This window comes from Leptinotarsa decemlineata, unplaced genomic scaffold (assembly GCF_025532065.1).
Source record: "Leptinotarsa decemlineata unplaced genomic scaffold, Ldec_3_MD MMD2_P_RNA_scaffold_14, whole genome shotgun sequence".
Classification (NCBI taxonomy): domain Eukaryota; kingdom Metazoa; phylum Arthropoda; class Insecta; order Coleoptera; family Chrysomelidae; genus Leptinotarsa; species Leptinotarsa decemlineata.
Window position 1 is genome coordinate 13,017,104 of NW_027412528.1, and position 21,872 is coordinate 13,038,975.

General features: G+C 34.0%; 2 protein-coding genes across 2 annotated transcripts in view; one reads left to right on the forward strand and one right to left on the reverse strand.

The window, feature by feature from the left end:
• The window catches only part of LOC111511853 (xaa-Pro aminopeptidase ApepP), a 296,974-nt gene that overhangs the window by 86,801 nt on the left and 188,301 nt on the right, over window positions 1–21,872 (forward strand). The window lies entirely within an intron of this gene.
• Window positions 10,386–21,872, reverse strand: part of LOC111516683 (catalase-like) — a 44,090-nt gene continuing 32,603 nt past the window's right edge. The window contains exons 5-6 of the mRNA XM_074179485.1: window positions 20,601–20,903; window positions 10,386–10,996 (exon numbers count right to left, since the gene is read on the reverse strand). Coding sequence (XP_074035586.1) covers window positions 10,506–10,996; window positions 20,601–20,903 — 794 coding nt within the window. The 3' untranslated portion in view covers window positions 10,386–10,505. The remainder of the gene's footprint in view (window positions 10,997–20,600; window positions 20,904–21,872) is intronic.

The window sequence follows — 21,872 nt, forward strand, 5'->3', positions numbered from 1 at the left end:
ACTCATACAGTGAGTTTCAAAAAGTTTGCACCATATGGGAAACTTTTTTATTATCCATTTGTCAGAAAATTTTAATCCTGATAAAAATTGGTCCATTGCGGGAAACTTAGATTTGAGTTCTCAAAAATCTAAATTTTTGAACGGTTAACAGGGGAGAACAAAAAATAGAAATTTTGATAAGTGTAAACTACCCTTATTTTCAGAATTATTAAAACAGTTTATTCAGAAAAGTTGTTTGAATTTGAAAACAATATTTAGATTTGGAGTCACATCCACCTACGTAACAAAACATAAAAACATTTTTTTATTGGTTTTAGACTCATAAAGATTACTAATACTACATACAGATTTGTATTACTCAATTGTTTAGCATTAATTAATTCAGTCAATTATTTTTCGTCATTAAATCATACTGATAGTTATTATGGACATACATACAGAGTAAAATATCAATTTTGCACCAAAAAATTTGTTAAAATTAAAAACATTCAACAAACATCGATAGACTAGATGGAATAATAAATTGGACAAACTTTTGCATCGAAATATTATTATAGTAATATGAGGGAAGCGCCTAAGGTGCTAGTACTCTTTATGAGGATAGAACCATAAAAAATTGAAAATTATATTTTTGGTTCTTTCCTGTACACCGTTCGTAAATTTAGAATTTTGACAACTCAAATCCAAGTTTCACACAATGCAACAATTTTTATCAGGAATAAAATTTTCTGACTAATGGATAATAAATAAGTTTCCCATATAGTGCAAACTTTTTAAAAATCACTGTATACCATCCTAATACCTGTATACTTAATCAAGTCAAGTACCTCTACTTCTATTAGTACCTACAGGGGTGGTATATATTGGTGAATGTAATGAATCATTGTTAGTTTATTGTATAAGTTTGAGAATATCCATATAGGACGAAAGTGTAGTAACGTTAGTTACAAATAAAAGTGGTAAAAAACATAAAAAATTTCATTTCTCTTTTCATTATGATCTCCTACCACGTAGTAACGGCTACATCCATCAATTTATTAAATAGATATGAGTCTGTAATTCTCTATATATGCTTCTTCACCACATTTGTATACAGGATATACATTAGATAATTTTCAAATATCTGGAAATATTACAGATATTAGACATGAATTAAAAATTCTTGTTAAAGGTTTTGCTAATGCCCCTGCACAATCCTTCAACAAAAATGATGGAATCATATTTGGACCTGATGTCAGTTTGCGTTAAAATTAGCAGAACATTTTTTGAAAAGATAGTACTTGACATATTAGGATGGTATACAGTGATTTTTAAAAAGTTTGCACTATATGGGAAACTTATTTATTATCCATTAGTCCCTAATTAATCCCTAATTAATCACCTTAACAAAAATGGATTCTACACAATTGCATACGCAGATGACATAGTTATCTTGCAGACTGGCAAATTTGTAAACACACTGTGCGATAGAGCGCAGGATGGGCTCAAATTGATAGAAACATGGTGTAAGGAACACTCACTGTCGATCAATCCCAAGAAGACTGAGATGGTCCTTTTCACCAGGAAAAGAAGTTTAACGGGCTTAAAACCTCCCGAAATCTTCAAAAGCCAACTAAACTTCTCTGAAGAGGTGAAATACCTTGGTATTATCCTCGACAAGAAGCTAACATGGAACTCTCATCTACAGAGTAGAGCAAAAAGAGCATACGTGGCTTATGAGCAATGTCGGAGGACAGTGGGACGCGCATGGGGTCTTTCACCCCGTGTAGTCGCCTGGATCTACACTGCAATAATAAGACCTATGTTAACGTATGGAGCCATTGCATGGGGACCGAAAGTTCTACAAGCAACGGCCATCCAAAAATTATATCAAATACAGCGACTGGCTTGTTTAAACATCACAGGAGCCATGAGAACAACACCAACCGCGGCAATGGAAGTAATCACGGGTCTGACCCCTCTGGATCTGTTCGTTAAGGAGGTTGCGTTAATGGCCATGGTACGATTGCACACGGCTGGTGTAAACCTAGAAGTAGGAATGGGTCGATTGAGGCTGGGCCTATGGCGGGAAGCGCTTACTGCGCAACCTCTGCTGCAGGCAACAAGTGATGCAATTGAACCCAGGTTTGTGTTTAATAAACCCTACAAAATACAAATTAAGCAGAACACAGAGTCAGATGCTACAAATGCAATACGGATTTATACAGATGGCTCAAAAACCAAAGAAGGTTCAGGATGTGGAGTGTACTCCAGATCACTAAGCCTAAGGATCAAATGGGGAATGGGAAGAAATACCAGCGTGGTCCAAACAGAACTGGCTGGTATCTCAATCGCCACAAAAGAAATAACCAAGAAAAGAATTTCGGGCAAAAACATAACAATCTGCACTGATAGCAGACAAGCACTATTAGCCTTGAACAGACACCGTGTTACTTCAGGGCTAGCACTAGAGTGCCACCAAGATTTAGTCAAAGCCTCGGTAGATAATAACATTATCCTGAGGTGGATTAAAGGGCACGAAAGGAGTAAAGGTAATCGCATTGCCGACTCTTTAGCCAAGGAAGCGGCTGGACTAAGAATTTTAGGACCAAGTGGCACCCACGGCCTGATGACTTCGACAATTGCGGAACTAGTCAAATGTTACACCCATGCTCAATCTTTAAAGAGATGGGATGAAATCAAAGGATGTAATCTTGCCAGGATCACCTTGGGCGACCCTGGGAAGCTGGCGCCGAAGAAATATCTGGCGATGACCAGGAAAAATTTACGCCTTACAGTAGGGTTTCTGACTGGCCACTGTCAGCTAAGGAAACACCTACATAATATGGGGCTAGTGGACACACCTCTATGCAGGATGTGTGAACAGGAAGATGAGACTGTCAGGCATGTCCTGTGCGAGTGCCCGGAGTTATCGTCAATAAGAGAGTGTGTGTTCGGCGAGTCTTGGCCTACACCTGCCGATATAAAGGAGATGTCTCCCAGCGACCTGTCCACCTTCCTGGAAAGGACAGGATGGACGACGACCTAGGAGGACAACTCCTTGGGAGGATGTACAATGGGTCACATGTGGCCTAAGTGCGTGGGCTTACACTCACCCTCCCTACTCTACAGATACAGATAGAGTCAGAAAATTTTATTCCTGATAAAAATTGTTGCATTGTGTGAAACTTGGATTTGAGTTGTCAAAATTCTAAATTTACGAACGGTGTACAGGAAAGAACCAAAAATATAAATTTTGATTAAGAGTAAAATATCCTTATTTTCAATTTTTTATGGTTCTATCCTCATAAAGAGTACTAGGACATCACCACCATCATAAAGATAAGGTCGACAAGTTGGAAAAATCTGGTTTATAAGCTTAAGTGTCTGGAGTGTAATAGTGTTTATGTGGGACAATGCGGACGAAATTTCCAAAAACGGTATGCTGAACATGAAAAGTCATTCAGACTAGAAAAAAATGATTCGACGTTTTCAAACAATTCCTTGGCATGCAACCACAAGTTTCCGAATCTAAACGATACGGAAATTCTGCATTATGCAAGGAAGGTTTGAAAACTCAGTTATTTAGAATCCTTGGAAATTCACAAGCATAAACATTGCGGGTGCAACCTGTTAAATGATCAAATCAATTTAATTTACTCTCCGGTTTTTAAATTGGCACATCCGCATTGTGAACTGTAAATTCAGGTAGGGTAAAGTGGGGTCAATTGCAACAATTTTGACAACGTACGATTTTGCTCGCAAGTTAAATATTATATTTTGATCAAACGAAGCTCTACTGATAAAATAAGCATTCTTTATTAAGGTTAAAATATGTATTTAACTGAAATCAAACACTTTTTTGAATTTAACACATTTGTTATGTATTTGTGTCAAATGTTACAATTGTAGCTATAAGGGGGTCAGTTGTAACTAGAGACAATTGTAACGCAAAAGAAAATGTCAATAAAAAATACAAAAAAAACATATATTCAGGGAAAACAGTGGGTTAAATGTATGTAAAAAAGTAACTAAACTTGGTGTTATTTAGATAACAATACAACTAAACTAACAACTAATCTTTACAATTTAAACAATAAAAATACAAATCATCTACATTGTCTGCACACTCTTCATCACAACATGATTTACAATCTATGCATTTAATCCAAACTTCTCCGTTATTGTCATACTGTTTCAGACAGTAGAGACAAAACGCGTCATCTTCGTCCTCGATTGAAGTTTCTATTTGCTTTTTGTTTGCTTTGTCTTTGTTTCCTTTTCCGGAAAGTTTCTCTTTACTTTACGTGCCTTAGATTCATTTCTTTTAGCCAATTCTTCTTCTAGAGCTTGTTTTTCTGGTGTTTCTGTTAAAATAGCTGATTTGCGTTTTTTTCTACATTTAATGTTTTTTTTGGTAAAATTAGCTTTAGGATATGGTCGAATTTCCAACAATATATTCTTGGATGTAATGAGAACCCGAATTTCTTTTGAAGTGGAAGCTAGGGGTTCATCATCGACTTCTGACATATCAAGAGCCAGACTATCCCTCGAAGTGGCGCTTCTACGTGCCCGTCAAGGTTCGGTTTATCAAGGATCTGATTATCACCTGCTTGGGAAATGGCCAATTCTATATCACACAGTTCAGATTTTGAAATGTTTTTTGTGAGAACCATATCAGCTGTTGAAGTTGAAGCTACTGCTTCCATTTCTTGGGTTGAAACGTTACTATTTAGAGGCCGATCAGTTACTGAACAAGGAGCGAATTCGGATTCGTCAAAAACATTTTTGTTGAATGGATATATACCACATACTCTAAATCCGCTTTGAATATTGTTAGGTGTTGTGGCTAATGGCAGTGATTTTGCTACAATTCCTGGCAGATCGTATATGGTCATCTTTTGTCCAGGATGATTTTTCAACCAAGCATCCATAGCAGTATTTAGGTAACTATTAAATGGCCCTTAAACGCTCCTATCTAATGGCTGAAGTTTATGGGAAGTATGCGGGGAGAAAGATAATAACACTATCCCGTTTTCCCTGCAACAGTCGATCGTCGGTAGGTAAATATGAGAGTCGTGGTTATCTAAAACTAGTAAAACTTTATTATCTTTAGAAGGTTTGGAAAACTTGGAAAAATGTTTAATGAAGTATAAAAATGTTTCATTAAACATCCAACCACTAACATTCGCTGCTGCAATAGAACCTGGTGGGGCGCTATTTAAAAAAAAGATTTATACTTCTTTCTTGGGAAAATGAAAAGTGGTGGAATTGAATTTTCCAGTGCAACAATGGCTATACAAACAGTAATTAACGTTCCTGATGTTATAGAACCAACCTGTTTGCAGCCTTTCATAGCAACTACCTTTTTTGGCCTTTCCACAGTTGTTATCCCAATTTTATCAACATTATATATGTTTTGAGATTCGAACTGGTGTTTGTCCATAACATTTGACAAATTATCAAAAAATTTGTCCACATTTCCTTTGTTAAAGTGAATTGCCCTGGCATGGCTTGTTTCTTCAGGCGCTCTTATTGATAATGTGGGTTTTTTTTTTCATAAAATTGGTAAACCAGTCTTTGGAACCTATTTTGGTTTCATGCCATCTAAGAGGAATATTGCGGCAGTTTTTCTTTACAACAAATTGGTAGGAGTTAAACCAAAATATAAATCCGCACTTCTGCGTATATATTCGCAAAATACAGCTTCATCTTCTTCATTTAACACCTTATTATGCGGATGATAACCCATCGTTGGAGCAATACCTTCGTGTTTTATCTTTTTGGCATATCCATGCAGAGTAACATGGCAAATATTTAATGATCTAGCAGATTCCCTGACACTTAAACCATTATCACTTACGATAACCATAGCTGCTTTCATTTGGTCATCTATTGGACCCCTAGAGGTTTGTCTTTTTCTATATCGAGGCAAATTTATTGTTTCTGAAATGAAAATTAAAGATTGATATATATATATATATATATATATATATATATATATATATATATATATAATGTACCGTCTGCGTGGGGTCAATTGTAACACGTTACAACTGTCCCCGTTTGTCTTGTTACAATTGTCCCCAAACATAATTATTGTAAGAATCTCGAAATAACATAATTTTCTTGAAACATAACCTCAATTTGTTTCAACATACCTGTGCTCTATACTCACGTCCCGCAACTCCTTGAAAATCTTTCATGAATACCGCCGATTAAATGTTTTGTTCACTTTTAAAGTTTAAGTCACAAATTTACTTTCAATATCCAATTTTTGTCGAAATAAAATAACTTATGAGTGGCTGATGCAACAACGATGTGAACTCGGTAGCAGGTAGACGGACGCCACTGACGGATCGGTCAGTGGCGTTGGCGGGATGTTTGAATCTATTTAAGCATTCATTTTGAGCTGTGTTACAACTGACCCGCGTTACAACTGACCCCACTCTCCCCTACCCAATGAAGTCAAGTACCTCTATTTCTATTAGTACCTACAGGGATGGTATATATTGGTGAATGTAATGAATCATTGTTAGTTTATTGTACAAGTTTGAGAATGTCCATATAGGACAAAACTGCAGTAACGTTAGTTACAAATAAAAGTGGTAAAAAACATAGAAATTTTCATTTCTCTTTTCACCATATCTATTTTATGTATGTTTTCTAAAATTTTTGGAATTATTTTATATAATCGCATATTTGCTTCTGTTCAACGGCAACAATCTCAACATCAACATGGATTTGTTAGTAAGGGTTCTACTGTTACAAATGTAGTCATGATTACTCAATTCATTTCGGAAGCATTAGATAACAATGGCCAAGTTGATGTTATAAACAGGGATTTCTCTAAAGCATTTGATAAAATTGATCATGGTGTCTTGCTCAATAAACTAATAGGTTTCGGTTTTTCGAATACCGCCTACCAGCTAATGCAATCCTATCTGACATGTAGAAAACAATTCGTGTCGTATAACGGTTATATAAATCTAATGTATTTCACCTACGTACGTTAAAAGATAAAATATGCAAGTATCGCCTGGAGTCCATTCTATGAGATTCATAACATAGCCATTGAAAGAGTTCTAATTTTTAGAAAAGAGGGTTCTTACCCTGAGAGAGGTATCAAATCAATAATGATGTCATTTATGGATGTTTGGAACTTTTTAGTTTAGAGCAGGGGTCTCCAAACTTTGAAGCCTTCGGGCCATAATGATTTTTTCAGTTTGTTCCAAGGACCAATTTCTGCCCTTAAATATATTTCTAGACTAGGATAGTCGCAAAGTGCGTGACCTAAGCAAACTCAGGCTTTTTTTGCATTTCAATTATTATTGTGTATTGTGACACCTAACGACATCTAGTGGCGAGTAGTGCTACTATGTACTATCTTTTTCAGCTACCCGCTAGGTGGCATTATGCGTAATTAAATATTTGGAATTACCGCGTTGATTCGAGAAAGTTCTGGTTCTAGCTAGTGTATTCCGATCACCTCGAGATGACAGTAATTATTGCATATAAAAAGGCTGGCGGCGCAACTGCGAGTTAGTCTGCGTAGGAAAGGCGAAGGAAGCGAAACTGTCTATTGTGAAATAAAGTAACACCCGTCAATAAAAGTATTTTGATTTGACTTATTGTTTTTATGTGTGATTTGTTAGTATGGAAAAGAAGCGAAAAATCGACAGTGAATGCAGAACGTTCCAAGAAAAATGGAACTTTCAGTATTTTGTGATTGAGTCCAGTAATAAGGCGCTATGTTTAATTTGTAATGAAACCATATCTGTTCTCAAAGACTGAAACATTAAACGACACTATGAATCGAAACATCTTCAAAGTTACTACAAGTATACAGGAAGTTTGCGGAAGGAAAAATTTGAAGCTTTGAAACGCGGACTCAAATCGCAGCAATCTTTGTTTACCAAAACGAATACTGAACAAGAGTCTGCAACTCGCGCCAGCTTTCGCGTGGCTCTTGAAATCGGAAAACGTGGCAAACCATTCACCGATGGAGAAATGATAAAAGAATGCTTGATTGCAGTAGCCGAAGAAATATGCCCCGAAAAGGTAAATTTATTTAAAAGTGTCAGTTTGTCAGCAAACACCTTTGCTCGGAGGGTGCAAGACATCGCAGAAATCATATCATCTCAACTGTCTGACAAAAATGGACATCATGAGTGGTTTTCTCTGGCATTGGATGAATCAACGGATGTGTCAGATACTGCTCAGGTGTTGATTTTCATTCGCGGAGTAGATAAAAGCTATGAAGTATATGAAGAACTTCTTGATATTGATAGTATTCACGTCACGACAACTGGGGCAGATATTTTTAAGGGAGTTGGAAATGCCATTAATAAAAAGAACCTTCGATGGAGAAATTTAAAATCTATAATAACTGATTGAGGCAAAAATATGTATGGTAAAAATAAAGGCGTGGTTGCACTTGTGTCAAAGGCTGTAGAAAATGATGTTGATTCAAAGCCATTAGTCTTACATTGTATCATTCATCAACAGTCCTTGTGCGGAAAATGCTTGTATATGTCTGAAGTTCTAAAACCTGTCATATCAGTTGTTAACTTCATCAGATCCACTGGGCTGAATCACCGACAATTCCGCGAGTTTATTCAACAGATTTGAGAAAATGATGTACCATATCATACTGCCGTACGCTGGCTTAGTTGCGGAAAAGTCCTTAAGCGCTTTTTTGAACTTCGAGCAGAGATCGAAATTTTTTTAAATGAGAAGCAGCGCCCTTTTGCCGATTTAGAAAATAGTGAATAGATGTGGAAGTTAGCCTTCTATGTCGATTTGACAAATCATATGAACGAACTGAATTTGAGATTGCAAGGAGAAAATCAGCTTCTCCCTGATTTATACACCAATGTCAAATCCTTCAGGCAGAAAATAATACTATTTCAATCGAAATTACGTAAAAAATGTTTCACACATTTTGAAACATGTGAAATATTCAGCCACACTACAGAGACGGAATTTCCCGTCAATTTTGCAATCGAAACTTTGAGTGATTTGAAGATAAATTTTGATACTCGTTTTTCAGATTTTGATGTCATTGCGAATGAAATTAAGCTTTTTCAAAATCCTTTTGATTCTGACATTGAAACCCTGGCTCCAGACGTCCAAATGGAATTGTTGATTCACGGTGCAGTGATATGCGTAAGAACAAATATTAAAATTCATCTTTGTTGGAATTTTAAAAGAGTCTTCCACAGGAACAATTTGTTAATCTGCATAAATTTGCTCGTGGGTTGTTTGCTGTTTTTGGTACGTTTTTCAAGATGAAGTACACAAAGAATGTTTACAGATCTCAAATAACCGATGAGCATCTTAAATCTCTTTTGATAATTGGTACAAGTAAAATTGATCCACAACTACAAAGTATTGTCGGTGGAAAATCACAATTACATGAATCTCATTAGTGTTTTTGTTTTACTGTGATTCATTTCAATTATTTGTTAGTTATTAATATGCTCAAACATAGATACTAAAGTTAAGTTTTCTTTGTCATCATTTCTGTCGTTAAGTTTTAACTTGCAAGTAAATAAAACCGAGTAATTATCATTCTGTGTTTTCTTCTTCAACTTATCACAGCAATAGTAACAACAATTAGGTAATCATTGGCTGTCGCGGGCCAGATTGATGACAGTAAATCATTGGCTGTCGTGGGCCGGATTGATGACACTGGCGGGCCGGATTTGGCCCATGGGCCGTAGTTTGCAGACCCCTGGTTTAGAGCAACGCAGAAAATGTGCGTCGCTCATATTTTTATTCAAATTAGTAATTGAGAGAGTTGACTGCCCTAAAATTCTGGAACAAATTAACTTCAATGTACCACGGCCAGTTTCACCATCTCAATCCATTTTTAGACCTCCAGAGCAAGAACTAACATTATGCTCAAGTCTCCAATATATGTTATGTGTATGAATTTCAATGGTTTTTGTTTCCATTGTGATATATGCTCCACTAGCCTTCATAATATTTTTAGAATTGCACACGTGTACTTGAAGTAGGTAATTGGAATTAGTTTTTCTTTTTGTTCATTTTATTTTCCATTGTTCATGGTTGAGTATTGTGAGTATAATTTTATATTGTCCTGTGAATGGGTAACTGTTGAACAATAAAGCTATTATTATTATTATTATAAAAAATGTTTCCCTAATTTACCTAAGGCCACATTGTTAAATTAACTTAAGATTCGTAGATAAGGCAACATTGTAAAATCAATTTAAGACAATTAAGACGCAGGTACCTAGCAGAGGTATCTATGGTGTAAATAAGGATAATGTTAGGTGTATAGTTAGTTTGATCTTCTTCTTGAAGATGATCACCTGATGATCGAAACACGTGTCGAGGTATTAAAATAACGGTCTGGTGTTGAAATAAAGCTTCAGTAATATTCGTTTTTCTATAATATTCAAAATAAAACAAAGGATAGATCACAAAAATTCATATAATAGTCATGTGATAATGATCAAGTGAATTTTCGAAAACAAAATACAAAAGTAAAGTTTTTTTTACAAATTAATTTGTTGTATAGTATCCAACCCCGCTCTCAGCCTCCTACCCAAATCGTCATCCACATTAGAGAACATCACAATAGCCCTCTCTTGCAAAATTGTCGTTGTTGGTTTCAACCATGTCACCATATTCTCAACCATCCTGACCCTCTCGTCCTCTTTCATCACCCTCTGATACAATAATCTTGCTTGGGTGAAGTTATCGTCGTCGCCACTGTCAATTCTTTTCGCATCACCCTTTAGAGGAATAACGGGAGACAAAGCTTTAGCCCTACTATCAATTTTTGGTCCGTTGAAGCTGTTGGGGTGGTAATTAGGAGCTCCTGCCGAGTTATTGAGTGTTCCTTTACCGTCTCTGGAAAAATTATTGGCTTTGAAGGGGCTGTTGACAGGCAGTTGCAAATGGTTTACTCCCAGACGGTAACGATGAGTGTCTCCGTATGCAAAAAGTCGTCCTTGGAGCATTCTGTCTGGTGATGGTTCGATTCCTGCAAGTTAACGCTGAACTTTGATAAGAAGATCAAAGAACGATAATTTTCATTTGTAAAGTATTTCTTTGAAAATATTGCCTTTTTCATGCCGTGGATTTCAATACGGATATTTAGTTGAAATATCTTCAGGACAGTTCGAAAAATATGACTTCTAATTCAACTTCAAGGAACAATAGAGTTTGAGGAGTGAATTTCAGGATAAAATCCAAATACAGCCAATCAAAGGGTTAATATTATTGAACTCCCGGTTCCTAACAATTATTTCATGTGTACAAAGTATATTTTGGTAAAATATGTGGGTATTTCATATAAAAGTATAAATAAAAGACAAAGGTAAATTCTCAGTAATTGAAACTTGTTATTGAACGTTTTTGTCCACAAAAATAGAATCTGAATAAAAAATTATGAAATGAATGATAATGAGTATAATTTATGACATGACAAAATTTTCATTTTTTTTGACAATAATGAAAATAAACAAGGTTCATCGCAATCTTGAGTAAAAATGAAGAGTGCAGATCTGTCACCTCAAAATGATCGCCAAAATACGTGGAGATTATATTGGAAGTATCCGTGAACATTTCCAGAAGTTATATTTTATTTTTCGGAGCTAAAAGCTTATAGAAATGTGAAAAATATTGACTGTATATCGAGTGGTCCAACGAAAAGTATGCACCTTGCTTTTCTCATTTTTTTGTAACTAAACGCAAAAATGCTCGGATAGGTCAATTTTGCTTTTGAGGGGGACACATTTTAGATGTATTTTTCTACCTGTGCCTTCAACCACCTAGCGAGGGTGAGTAACGACCCTAAAATTTCAAAAGGAAAGTGGGGTCGAGTGATATATCATTTGAAAGGGCACAACATTCTCTTTCCAATGATACCTAATTTGTTGTATTTACTTGAATAGTTATAAAAAAAGCAAGAACATTTACTCGATATTTTTGGTGTTAATGAAATGCGGAGAAAACGGCATTTTCATCTCTACTACATTCCTCAATTTCTCTCGTGCGTTTTTTGGTTCAAATAACAACAGCAGATAAGTGTACAAAAATAATTTAGGCAAACGTTCATTGATTCAGTTCGGTTACTTTTAAAAGTATTTCAACTTTACTGTAAAAATGGTTTATTCCATTCCTGAACGAGTTGAAATTGTTAAACTTTATTATCAACATAATAGTTGTGCTAGACTTACTGCTCGCCTCTTTAATAACAGTCATCCCGGGAAAAATGTGAATGATTCGTACGTTGCCAAGTTAGTCCAAAAGTTTGTCGATACCGGATCTGTCTGTAATGTGAAACACCAGCCACGGAAACCGATGAGAAATGAAGCAGTGGAAGTCGCTGTTTTGGGACATGTTGAATTGGATCATACTCAAAGTACCCGTCAGCTTGCTGCAGCCTCAGGTGTCTCCCGTTCGTCCATAATACGGAAATTAAAAGCCTATAAATTTCATTCGTACAAAATTAAATTAGTACAGGAACTCAATGAAGATGATAATGATAGAAGGCTGCAATTTTGTGAACAACTGAGCCAGATACTAATTGATGATCCTCACCTATCATTCAACACGTGCTTTTCCGATGAGAGCACATTTTTTTTTAATGAAGCTGTGAATAGGCATAATTGCCGTTACTGGGATGACAGTAACCCACACTTATTCCGAGAGGTCCATACCCAGTACCCTCAAAAAATCAAATCAATATCTGGTGTGGCATAATAGGTAGTCATATCGTAGGCCACTTTTTATTCCTGGGAATTTAACCGGTGAGGTCTACCTGAACATGCTTGAAAAAACAATTGATCCTCTCATAACAAAAATAATTGAAAATGACCAAAATCATAATGATGATCGGCTTCATTTCCAGCAAGATGGAGCACCTCCTCACTATGTTGCTCCGGTAAGAGAGTTTTTAGATGACCGGTTTCCTGGACGGTGGATTGGAAGGAGAGGCCCCATCGAATGGCCTGCTAGGTCACCTGATTTATCGCCTTTAGACTTATTTCTTTGGGGACACTTGAAAAATAAATATTTTGCTACGCAGCCCGAGTCCATAGAAGATCTTCGCCCACGAATTACAGCAGAGTGCAGAAGTATAACACCTGATATGCTACAGAATGTTAGGAATAGATTTGAACAAAATCTGTATTATTGTATGGAAGCAAATGGATCACATTTTCAGCACTTGCTGGAGTAGGATTCTACTAAGTCAATTACACATTTCAAAGTACTGGGTTGTAGTTGTTTTTCTTCATAATACCCACATGTTTGAGTGAAATACAACAAATTAGGTATCATTGGAAAGATAATTTTGTGCCCTTTCAAATAATATATCACTCGACCCCACTTTCCATTTAAAATTTTAGGGTTGTTACTCACCCTCGCTAGGGGGTTGAAGGTACAGGTAGAAAAATACATCTTAAATGTGTCCCCCTCAAAAGCAAAATTGACCTGTCCGAGCATGTTTGCGTTAAGTTACAAAAAGAGGAGAAAAGCAAGGTGCATACTTTTCGTTGGACCACTCTGTATGATGAAACCAATACAATCCAACAGCAGCTATTCGTTTGCAATTTTATATTTGGAGTATAGTTCAAGTAAACGATATAGTGCAACCTACCTTCCAACAACTCCCCTTTAATAATATATTTAGGAAGCTAACTAATTTCGTTATTCAATATAGTCTTTTTCAACTAATATTACTTTTTCAATCCTTTTCTGAGAGTTTTCTTCGATGATATTAGATACTTCTTCCTCAATTAGCTCTATCACCTTATTATTGAATTTTGGAAATTTATTATTACGCCTGATGCTTTGTTTCAATTCTCCTCAAATCCAATGCAATGATTAGTGGCGATCCTTTGTTTGCAGGCATGTTAGGGGTACACATTTTGTTACGCAATTCCACCATTCTTCTGCTTTCCATAACTGCTTGACGTTCGTTTATTATTTTGAATCTAAATCCTAGTTTCTTTCTCCAATTCTGAAGAGTTTTGTCACAGCAGCTCACGTTATGGGCGGAGGTATTCAATTTCTTCCTTCTTCTTCTTCTTCTGCTTAATTATGGTCCCAGCTTCCAGGTGGCGCTATTATGACCAGTACTCTTTTTATATTATAAATATATAGATCTTGGGATATATTGGAGAATAATTACTCAATTTATGACATTAAAAATAAAATAAATACAACATATATCAAAAAATATAATAAAACCTTTGTCCAAGGAGTGCAGAAGTCTTGCTTCACGCAATACTGCACCCGATTTTTATTATTCCAATTTATTATTTTTGAAATGCACGTCTATCTACAGCGGACATATACATACTTACATATACATTTTACGTCTCTTCCATAAAAGATTATTAATTGCAATCCTACTCCCACGTTGACATCCGTTCCACCCGGCCTCCAACCGGCGTGAATGGGAGCACTATTTATTCAAATACACTAAAACAATGTTTATAATCATTTTTTCAACTTTTGCATGCACGTTAGAAAACGGAGGACATACACAACATGAGTTCCACCCCCAACAATGGCGTCCGCGTACCTTCTTTGTGAGCGGTCGCTGTCGGCACGTCCGCCCACCACCATGTCAGAAACGAAACTCAAATTTCTTCCTTATGATTTCACTTGTAGGAATCTCATTGGTTTTGTAACAGTCGTATATTGTTTTTTTATGATTTTATCAGATGAACATCTAAAGGTTTCACGTCGCGTCTTGCGTTCATAAGGTTTGTTTTTTACTATTTTACGTACAGTTGAGAAAGGAATTTTGGTTAAATTTGATGTTACTTGTATCAGTTTGTTTCCCTCCAAACCAAACTTGAGATGTAGAGTTTTATATACATTGAAACATACTTTCCGTGTTTCAATATTCAAATGCATCTGAATTTTTTTCTCATTGTTCACCTTCGCTATTAGAATTACTACACTGGAAAAAGTATGCGTTGTTATAACACTCATTATTAATAATAACAATGATAATATTTATTTTTTTGGCTGAAAAGTACAATTGACAGAAATCAATGCACAACAAACAAAGAAAATGCCAATTATAAAAGTGAATGTAAAAACATATAAATGTAAATAACTACATACAACCATTTTATAAAAGTCAGTCCAAACAATATGTAACCATATTATAAGTCAGTCAAAATAATATAAATAACACAATAACACAAACAGTGATAAACATCCATAAGTAATAAAAGTAACTTACAAATGTAACTAGTTATAGACTATAAAAAAGCCAATAAAATATAATCAACACACAATTTCTCAAGTTTTGAAAGTAAACACTTCAACCAAATGTGCTAAAGCTCAAGATCTCAGGTTAGTTGGTTGGTGAATTCTTGAATGGTGTAACAAGTCCTTTGAAGTAGCATTTTTTTCAGCTGACTTTTGAACACATTAATATTTGGGGAATTCTTAAGAGCTATTGGAAGCATATTGTATAATTTACACCCACTGTACTCTACGCTTTTTTCATACAAAGAAGTTCTATGAGCGTTTGGTATGATTAGATCTTTCGAACGAGTATTGTGGTTATGATTTGGAAGAGAGGACTGAAAATTGGATTTACTTTTGAAAACGTATGCACTAGCCTCGAGAATGTAGGTGCTGACAACTGTAAGAATTTTTAGCTGTTTAAAAGCATATCTACATGAATCACGGTACCCTAGCTTAGCTATCATTCTAACTGCATATTTCTACAGGAGAAATATCCTTTTAACAGAAGCACTCATACCACAGTTGAAAATACCATATCGAAGGTGTAGTCTAGTTCAGATGTACTTTTTTTTGTAACATTTTTCAGCCCTGTCCAAAAATTATGACCAAGGTGTCATTCGATTCGTATTTTTGGCTAGAAAGTTTAAGGAAAGGTCCGAAAACGCGCCGATAACAATTACAAAAGTTATAAACAATTAAGTGAAAAAAAAAATGGGGCTTTAGTTTTTTCTTAATATCTCGGAAAATTTTCAAAATTTTGGAAATTTGAAAAAAGATTTGAAAAGACCAATGAATTTGCGTAAAAAAAGTCCTGACTCCCGAAACAGTAACTCGATTATTTATAGTTTTTACAGAGCCCTGAAAATAGAGCCAAAAGCGGGTAGTCTGGCTTCCGCGCGCCTTTCGTCACTCTGACATAAAAACAAAAAAAATCATTTAAATATAATAAATGTAAATATTAAGGAATGAAAAAATTCATGTAATGTTGGGATACATCAATAAACAATAATCCGCAGTCAAAAAATTTTTATCCCAATTTTAACGTTCATTATAAATTTGTTAATTAATAACTTTTTCTGAATTGAAAGTTAATATAAAAATCCCTATAATTATTAAATTAAAACCCTGGCATTTTTTCCTTTGGTGAAGTTATCCTTAATAGGCAAAAAAAAAGATTACCGTTGCCAAAATAAAAAAATTGTTTTTTTCTATTTTTCTATTGACAATTGAAAATTCTAATTTTATAAAAAATAATTTACAAAATTTTTTTTTCAATTTTTTATTGTTTCAATGTCTCATGGCTAAAAACTAATTGATAATTTTTTAAATTTTTCACAGCTATTGTTAATAAATTTATTATAAACAAATACATTGTTTATAAGCAATTCGAATTTTTTTTTTGCATTATGTTAATTGAAAAAAATCATGATTTAAAAAAAATGGTTTCTTAAAAAAATTCCATTGTTGCTAAAAAATGCGTTTTCCAATTAACAATCGTATTTTATAACTAAATATTAAAATTGAGGAACTGTTTTTTTTAAATCATAAATTCTATTGTTCTTTAAGGTTTTGAAAAAACTTTTTTTTGTCTTTTTTCAATTATTCATTAAAAAAAAATTGTTATAAACAATTTTTTTTTCAATTTTATTTTTTCCAATACTTTGTTCTATAATAAAAGTAACTATGTGTGTTTTTTTAATTTATTCTATTTTTTATAAAACTTTTAATATTGTGATACCTTGATAATTGTCTTTTTCATTCGCTTCTTCGCTTTTATAATTATAATAACTTTCAAACTATTGCAGTTATGATAAATATGCTTTTAGTCTTTTTTGTTCATTATGAATTTATTAACAATTTAAGCCTTTCACTAGAGTTGTAGTCCTATTATTTATTTAATTATTGATCGTTATTTATCAACGACATAACATAAACTTCGTTTCATGTAACAATAAATCATAAGGATTTTATTACTTGCACTTTTACTAGTTGTAGGATCATTAACATTCACTTATTGTCATATTTGTATGGAGTTCAAGAAAATTGAATGAAGCAATCAGTCATTCTGTTAATTTAATTTTACTGAACAAAAAAGACTTGAAGCATATTTGTCATAACTGCAATAGTTTGAAAGTTATAATTATAAAAGCGAAGGAGCGAATGAAAAAGACAAGTATCAAGGTATCACAATATTAAAAGTTTCCTAAAAAAAATAGAACAAATAAAAAAAAAACAGTTACTTTTATTATAGAACAAAGTATTGAAAAAAAAAAGATTTGTTTAAAACAATTTTTTTAAATAAACAATTAAAAAAAGAATAAAAAAGGTTTTTCAAAACCTTAAAGAACAATAGAATTTATGATTCCTTAATTTTAAAATTTAGTTGCAAAAAATGATTGTTAATTAACAAACGCATTTTTAAGCAACAAAGAAGTTTTTTTCAAGAAACCATTTTTTTTTCTAAAAATCATAATTTTTTTCAATTAATATAATGCAAAAAAAAAATGTCGAATTGCTTATAAACAATGTATTTGTTCATATTAAATTTATTAACAATGGCTGTGAAGAATTAAAAAAAATATTAATGATTAGTTTTTAGCCATGAGACATTGAAACAATAAAAAATTAGCAAAAAAAATTGTAATGTATTTTTTACAAAATTATAATTTTCAATTGTTAATGAAAAAATAGAAAATAACAATTTTTTTATTTTGGCAAGGGTAATCTATTTTTTTGCCTATTAAGGATAACTTCACCAAAGGAAAAAAATGCCAGGTTTTTAGTTTAATAATTATAGGAGTTTTTATATTAACTTTCAATTCAGAAAAATTTATTAATTAACAAATTTATAATTAACGTTAAAATTGGGATAAACATTTTTTGACTGCGGATTATTGTTTATTGATCCGACAGGCGTCAGTGCAGAAAATTTCCTGCATATGCAATTGGTAATACAACTGAAAGAGTCGACCCTCAATTTTGGAACGGGCACACTTGTTTCGGGCTCATTAGCCCGGATATAATCCAACGCCCTTCGTGGTATTTGCCAGGGGAGTAGTTGTTTTCTGATAGGCGTCAGTCCATTCAACCTACTGGCCCACCATGAAATAGATGCCACATCCAGGGTTGGCTTCAATAAAAAAAAAAAATTTCTAGAAAAAAATTAAATCAAGCTTTCACCTTTAAATACCTACTTCCCGACTCTAAAAATAAGACACTAAATAGTGTAGTAGGTTGTAAGAACCCATATTTATTTGCATTGTAATAAAATAATTGCACAAGATAGTCTAATAGATTGTACTAGAAAAAATGATAATATAGATTTCAATAATATTATACCATCTGATATAAACAAGACCGGGGAATTGCCTAAAGAGTTGGAAATATTTGTGGGAACCAAGGTAATGTTGCGATACAATGTTGATGTGTCTAAAGGTCTAGTGAATGGTGTCGTCATCGGTCATATAATAGAAATTATATGGCCCTGTCCGTATCGACTTCGGCAAAGATGGGATCCACGTTATTTAACCGAAATCTGTGCAATTTCCAGCTAAATTCAGCCATGGTACAGTTGAACGTAGAATTGTTTTATGCTGGGCTTGTACAGTTCACAAAATGCATGCTAGTACGGTTGACCTCGCTGTTGTATACTTTGGTTCAAAGTTTTCCGCTGCCGGCCAAGCGTACGTCGCTTTAAGTAGGGCCACATCAATAGAAGGCCTCCTGATAGAAGAATTAGACTGTTCGAAATTAACTGGGACTCGGCCATGTAATAATGACGCCATCAATGAAATGAATAGACTAAGAAGTATAACAAGCTAATTCTTCTATAAGGTATGCCGAAGGAGTAGGTAATCTACCTACTTCTATAGAATATAGTTTATCCTAATAATAGCTTTCCCCGTTACTTAAGTTTTTCTGTTGAAGGACTTTCCGTTTCATAGATGGACTTTCATATTGATCGATAACTATCGATTGAAACTAAAAAATATAAAATATTTGAGTGCCCTAAAAAGATCAAAATAAAATTTTAAATCACAAAAACCACATTCATTCATGACTTTACAGAATTGAAACTATAATAAAAGCTTGTCGCGATGCCTAGAAGAAATCTCTACATATTCAGTCAGATGTAATTTAAATTAAGAAACATTCTGACAGATTAACTAGGTACTGCAATAAATTTCAAACCTGATAAATCCTGTGTGTGCAAAAAAGTTATTCAAGGTTAAAGTTCCACATTTTAAGCATTCACGGCACTTTTATTTAATTACAAACATTATGAATTGCTGATAAGTTCAGTAGGTGCCTACTTAATTACAAAATTTCAATTACAAATTGAAATTATCGCGACAAGATTTATCATAATTTCAATTCTGTAAAGTCATAAATGAATGGGGTTAATGTGATTTAAAATTTTATTTTGATCTTTTAAGGGCACTTAAATAAAAGATTGTTTTAAAAGTTTATTTATCATTATTTTATTTATATTATAGGAAAACGTCTGCCGGATCAAATAGTTATCATGCTCATTCTACCACTTGAGTTTCAGTTAGTGAAATTTCTGTAATCAACAAAGATTACACATTCCTGGAAAACAATGAAAGGTTTGCGGAGTTTTCAATTTCATCATGTAGAATTTAGTGTATGAATTGATTATATGGCAATTTTACTGAAAACACTTGCCTGGTATATGATGAAGAAAGAAGGCGTAAACGTAGCTTATAGAACGAATAATAACCTAAGTAAATTTATTAAAAACAATAAGGACAAAACTTTGGTGTCGGATAGATCAGGAGTATATAAGCTGACTTGTGGCTCTTGTCCAAAACTGAATATTGGCCAAACAGGAAGAACATTTTTCCAACGAATTAAAGAACATAGGAGTAGTTTTGTAAATAGAAAGACCAATTCCACATTTGCAAACCATCTTTTAGCAGACGGACATGAGTTCAATCATGAGTACGAGGTGTTACATTTAGAAGAGAAGAGTTTGAAACTTAATCATCAAGAATGTTTAGAAATCAATAGATTCAGGAATTCGGGTAATTTACTGAATGATCAATTAGAACTCAATAACTCTCCGTTACTGATTATATTTTTTCAAATGTGAAAATGGAACATAAGTGCAGGTAATTTAATTCGTTAGAAACTCAGGTAAAATATCAGCTACTTAAAATTCAGGTACTTCGTTTACAGGTATTTTGATTTCAGGTATCCCATAAACTATATATATATTTAGTATTGAATGTGTAGAATTAGTTGAAAGACACGCCAGATGAAGCCATTGTATGGCAAAACACGTGTTGCGTTTTTGTAAAACAATTTAGTGAAAATCTCACAATAAAGTGTTTTTGGAATACACTTGCCTGGAATCAAATGTGCGGGATCGAAACCAATTTGTTCAATTTCAGCAAAATAGTTTTTGGGATTCTTGTTCAAAACAAAGCGTCCGACAGGAATTAAAGGAAAATCCGCTTTCAGCCAAACTTTGGTGTCGTCAAATGGATCATAAGAATTATTGGCGGCCTGTTCTGGAGTCATGATTTGTACATAAAATTTCCAAGAAGGGTAATTTCCTTTTTCGATGGCATTGTAAAGGTCCCGAGTGTGGAAATCTGGATCTTCACCGGCTATTCTTTGCGCATCCTTCGGTGGAAGAGTTGCTATACCTAAAATGTAATATATGTATACAGGCTGATTCACGGTGGATGGCACATTAGACGTTTCTGGTGAACCAGACAACGGATCACTTTGAAAATTTAATGGAGGGCAAATTCGGACATTCTCTAGCCAACTAAAATATTTTCGACAATGCGGTGTTGCCGCTTCTATTAGAAAGCAGTAGCAACTTTGATTTTTCAAATGGAACACTCTGTATATAATATTATTTTTGGAATCTCCAACAATTGCCCGACAACTTTTCTTGATATTTCCCTATACCTATCTGTTACCGTTTTCGAAATAAAAATTAATTTCAATTTTTTTTTCGAAAATCATGACTTCTAAAAATGCCGATATCTTTTAGTTAAGAAGTACTATGATATCGAAATTTGGTTTGGAGTTAGGTGATACTTGGACACTTCCCACACGTCAGCCTAATCTCCGTTACTTCAATACAGGGTGGTAAAAAAATACAGTTTTTTTGTTTGCTTGAAAAAGTTGCTGAAATTTGATTATTTTAAATAGAACACCCTGTATATTATTGAAAATTCGGAAAGCTGCTGAAATTTGCTTTCTTTCTATGTATATCATACCTATACCTAACTAGTCAAGTTTCGGACTTATGAACATTTATTTGTGAAAATGTCCCTTCAGAATGGTATTTCCATTCGGTATTTGGTAAGCAGGCCATGATTACTATTTGACAGTAGCGTTGTGACATTCTCCTAATAATATCGACATTTTCGTCACTTCAGAAGTTGCAAATACCTTCAAAACGATGGAACAAAACGATTCAAACGAAGTTCTCATGAATTTGTTCATTATTTTTGGACAGTGTGACAAAATTATCAGCAGAACATGTAGAAAGTTCAATGAAATGTATCCGAATCTACTGCCAATGAACCTCAAGAAATTTATACGAATTCAGAACAATTTCAATATGTTTGGATAAACTTTAAAAAAGCACCAAGAATCTT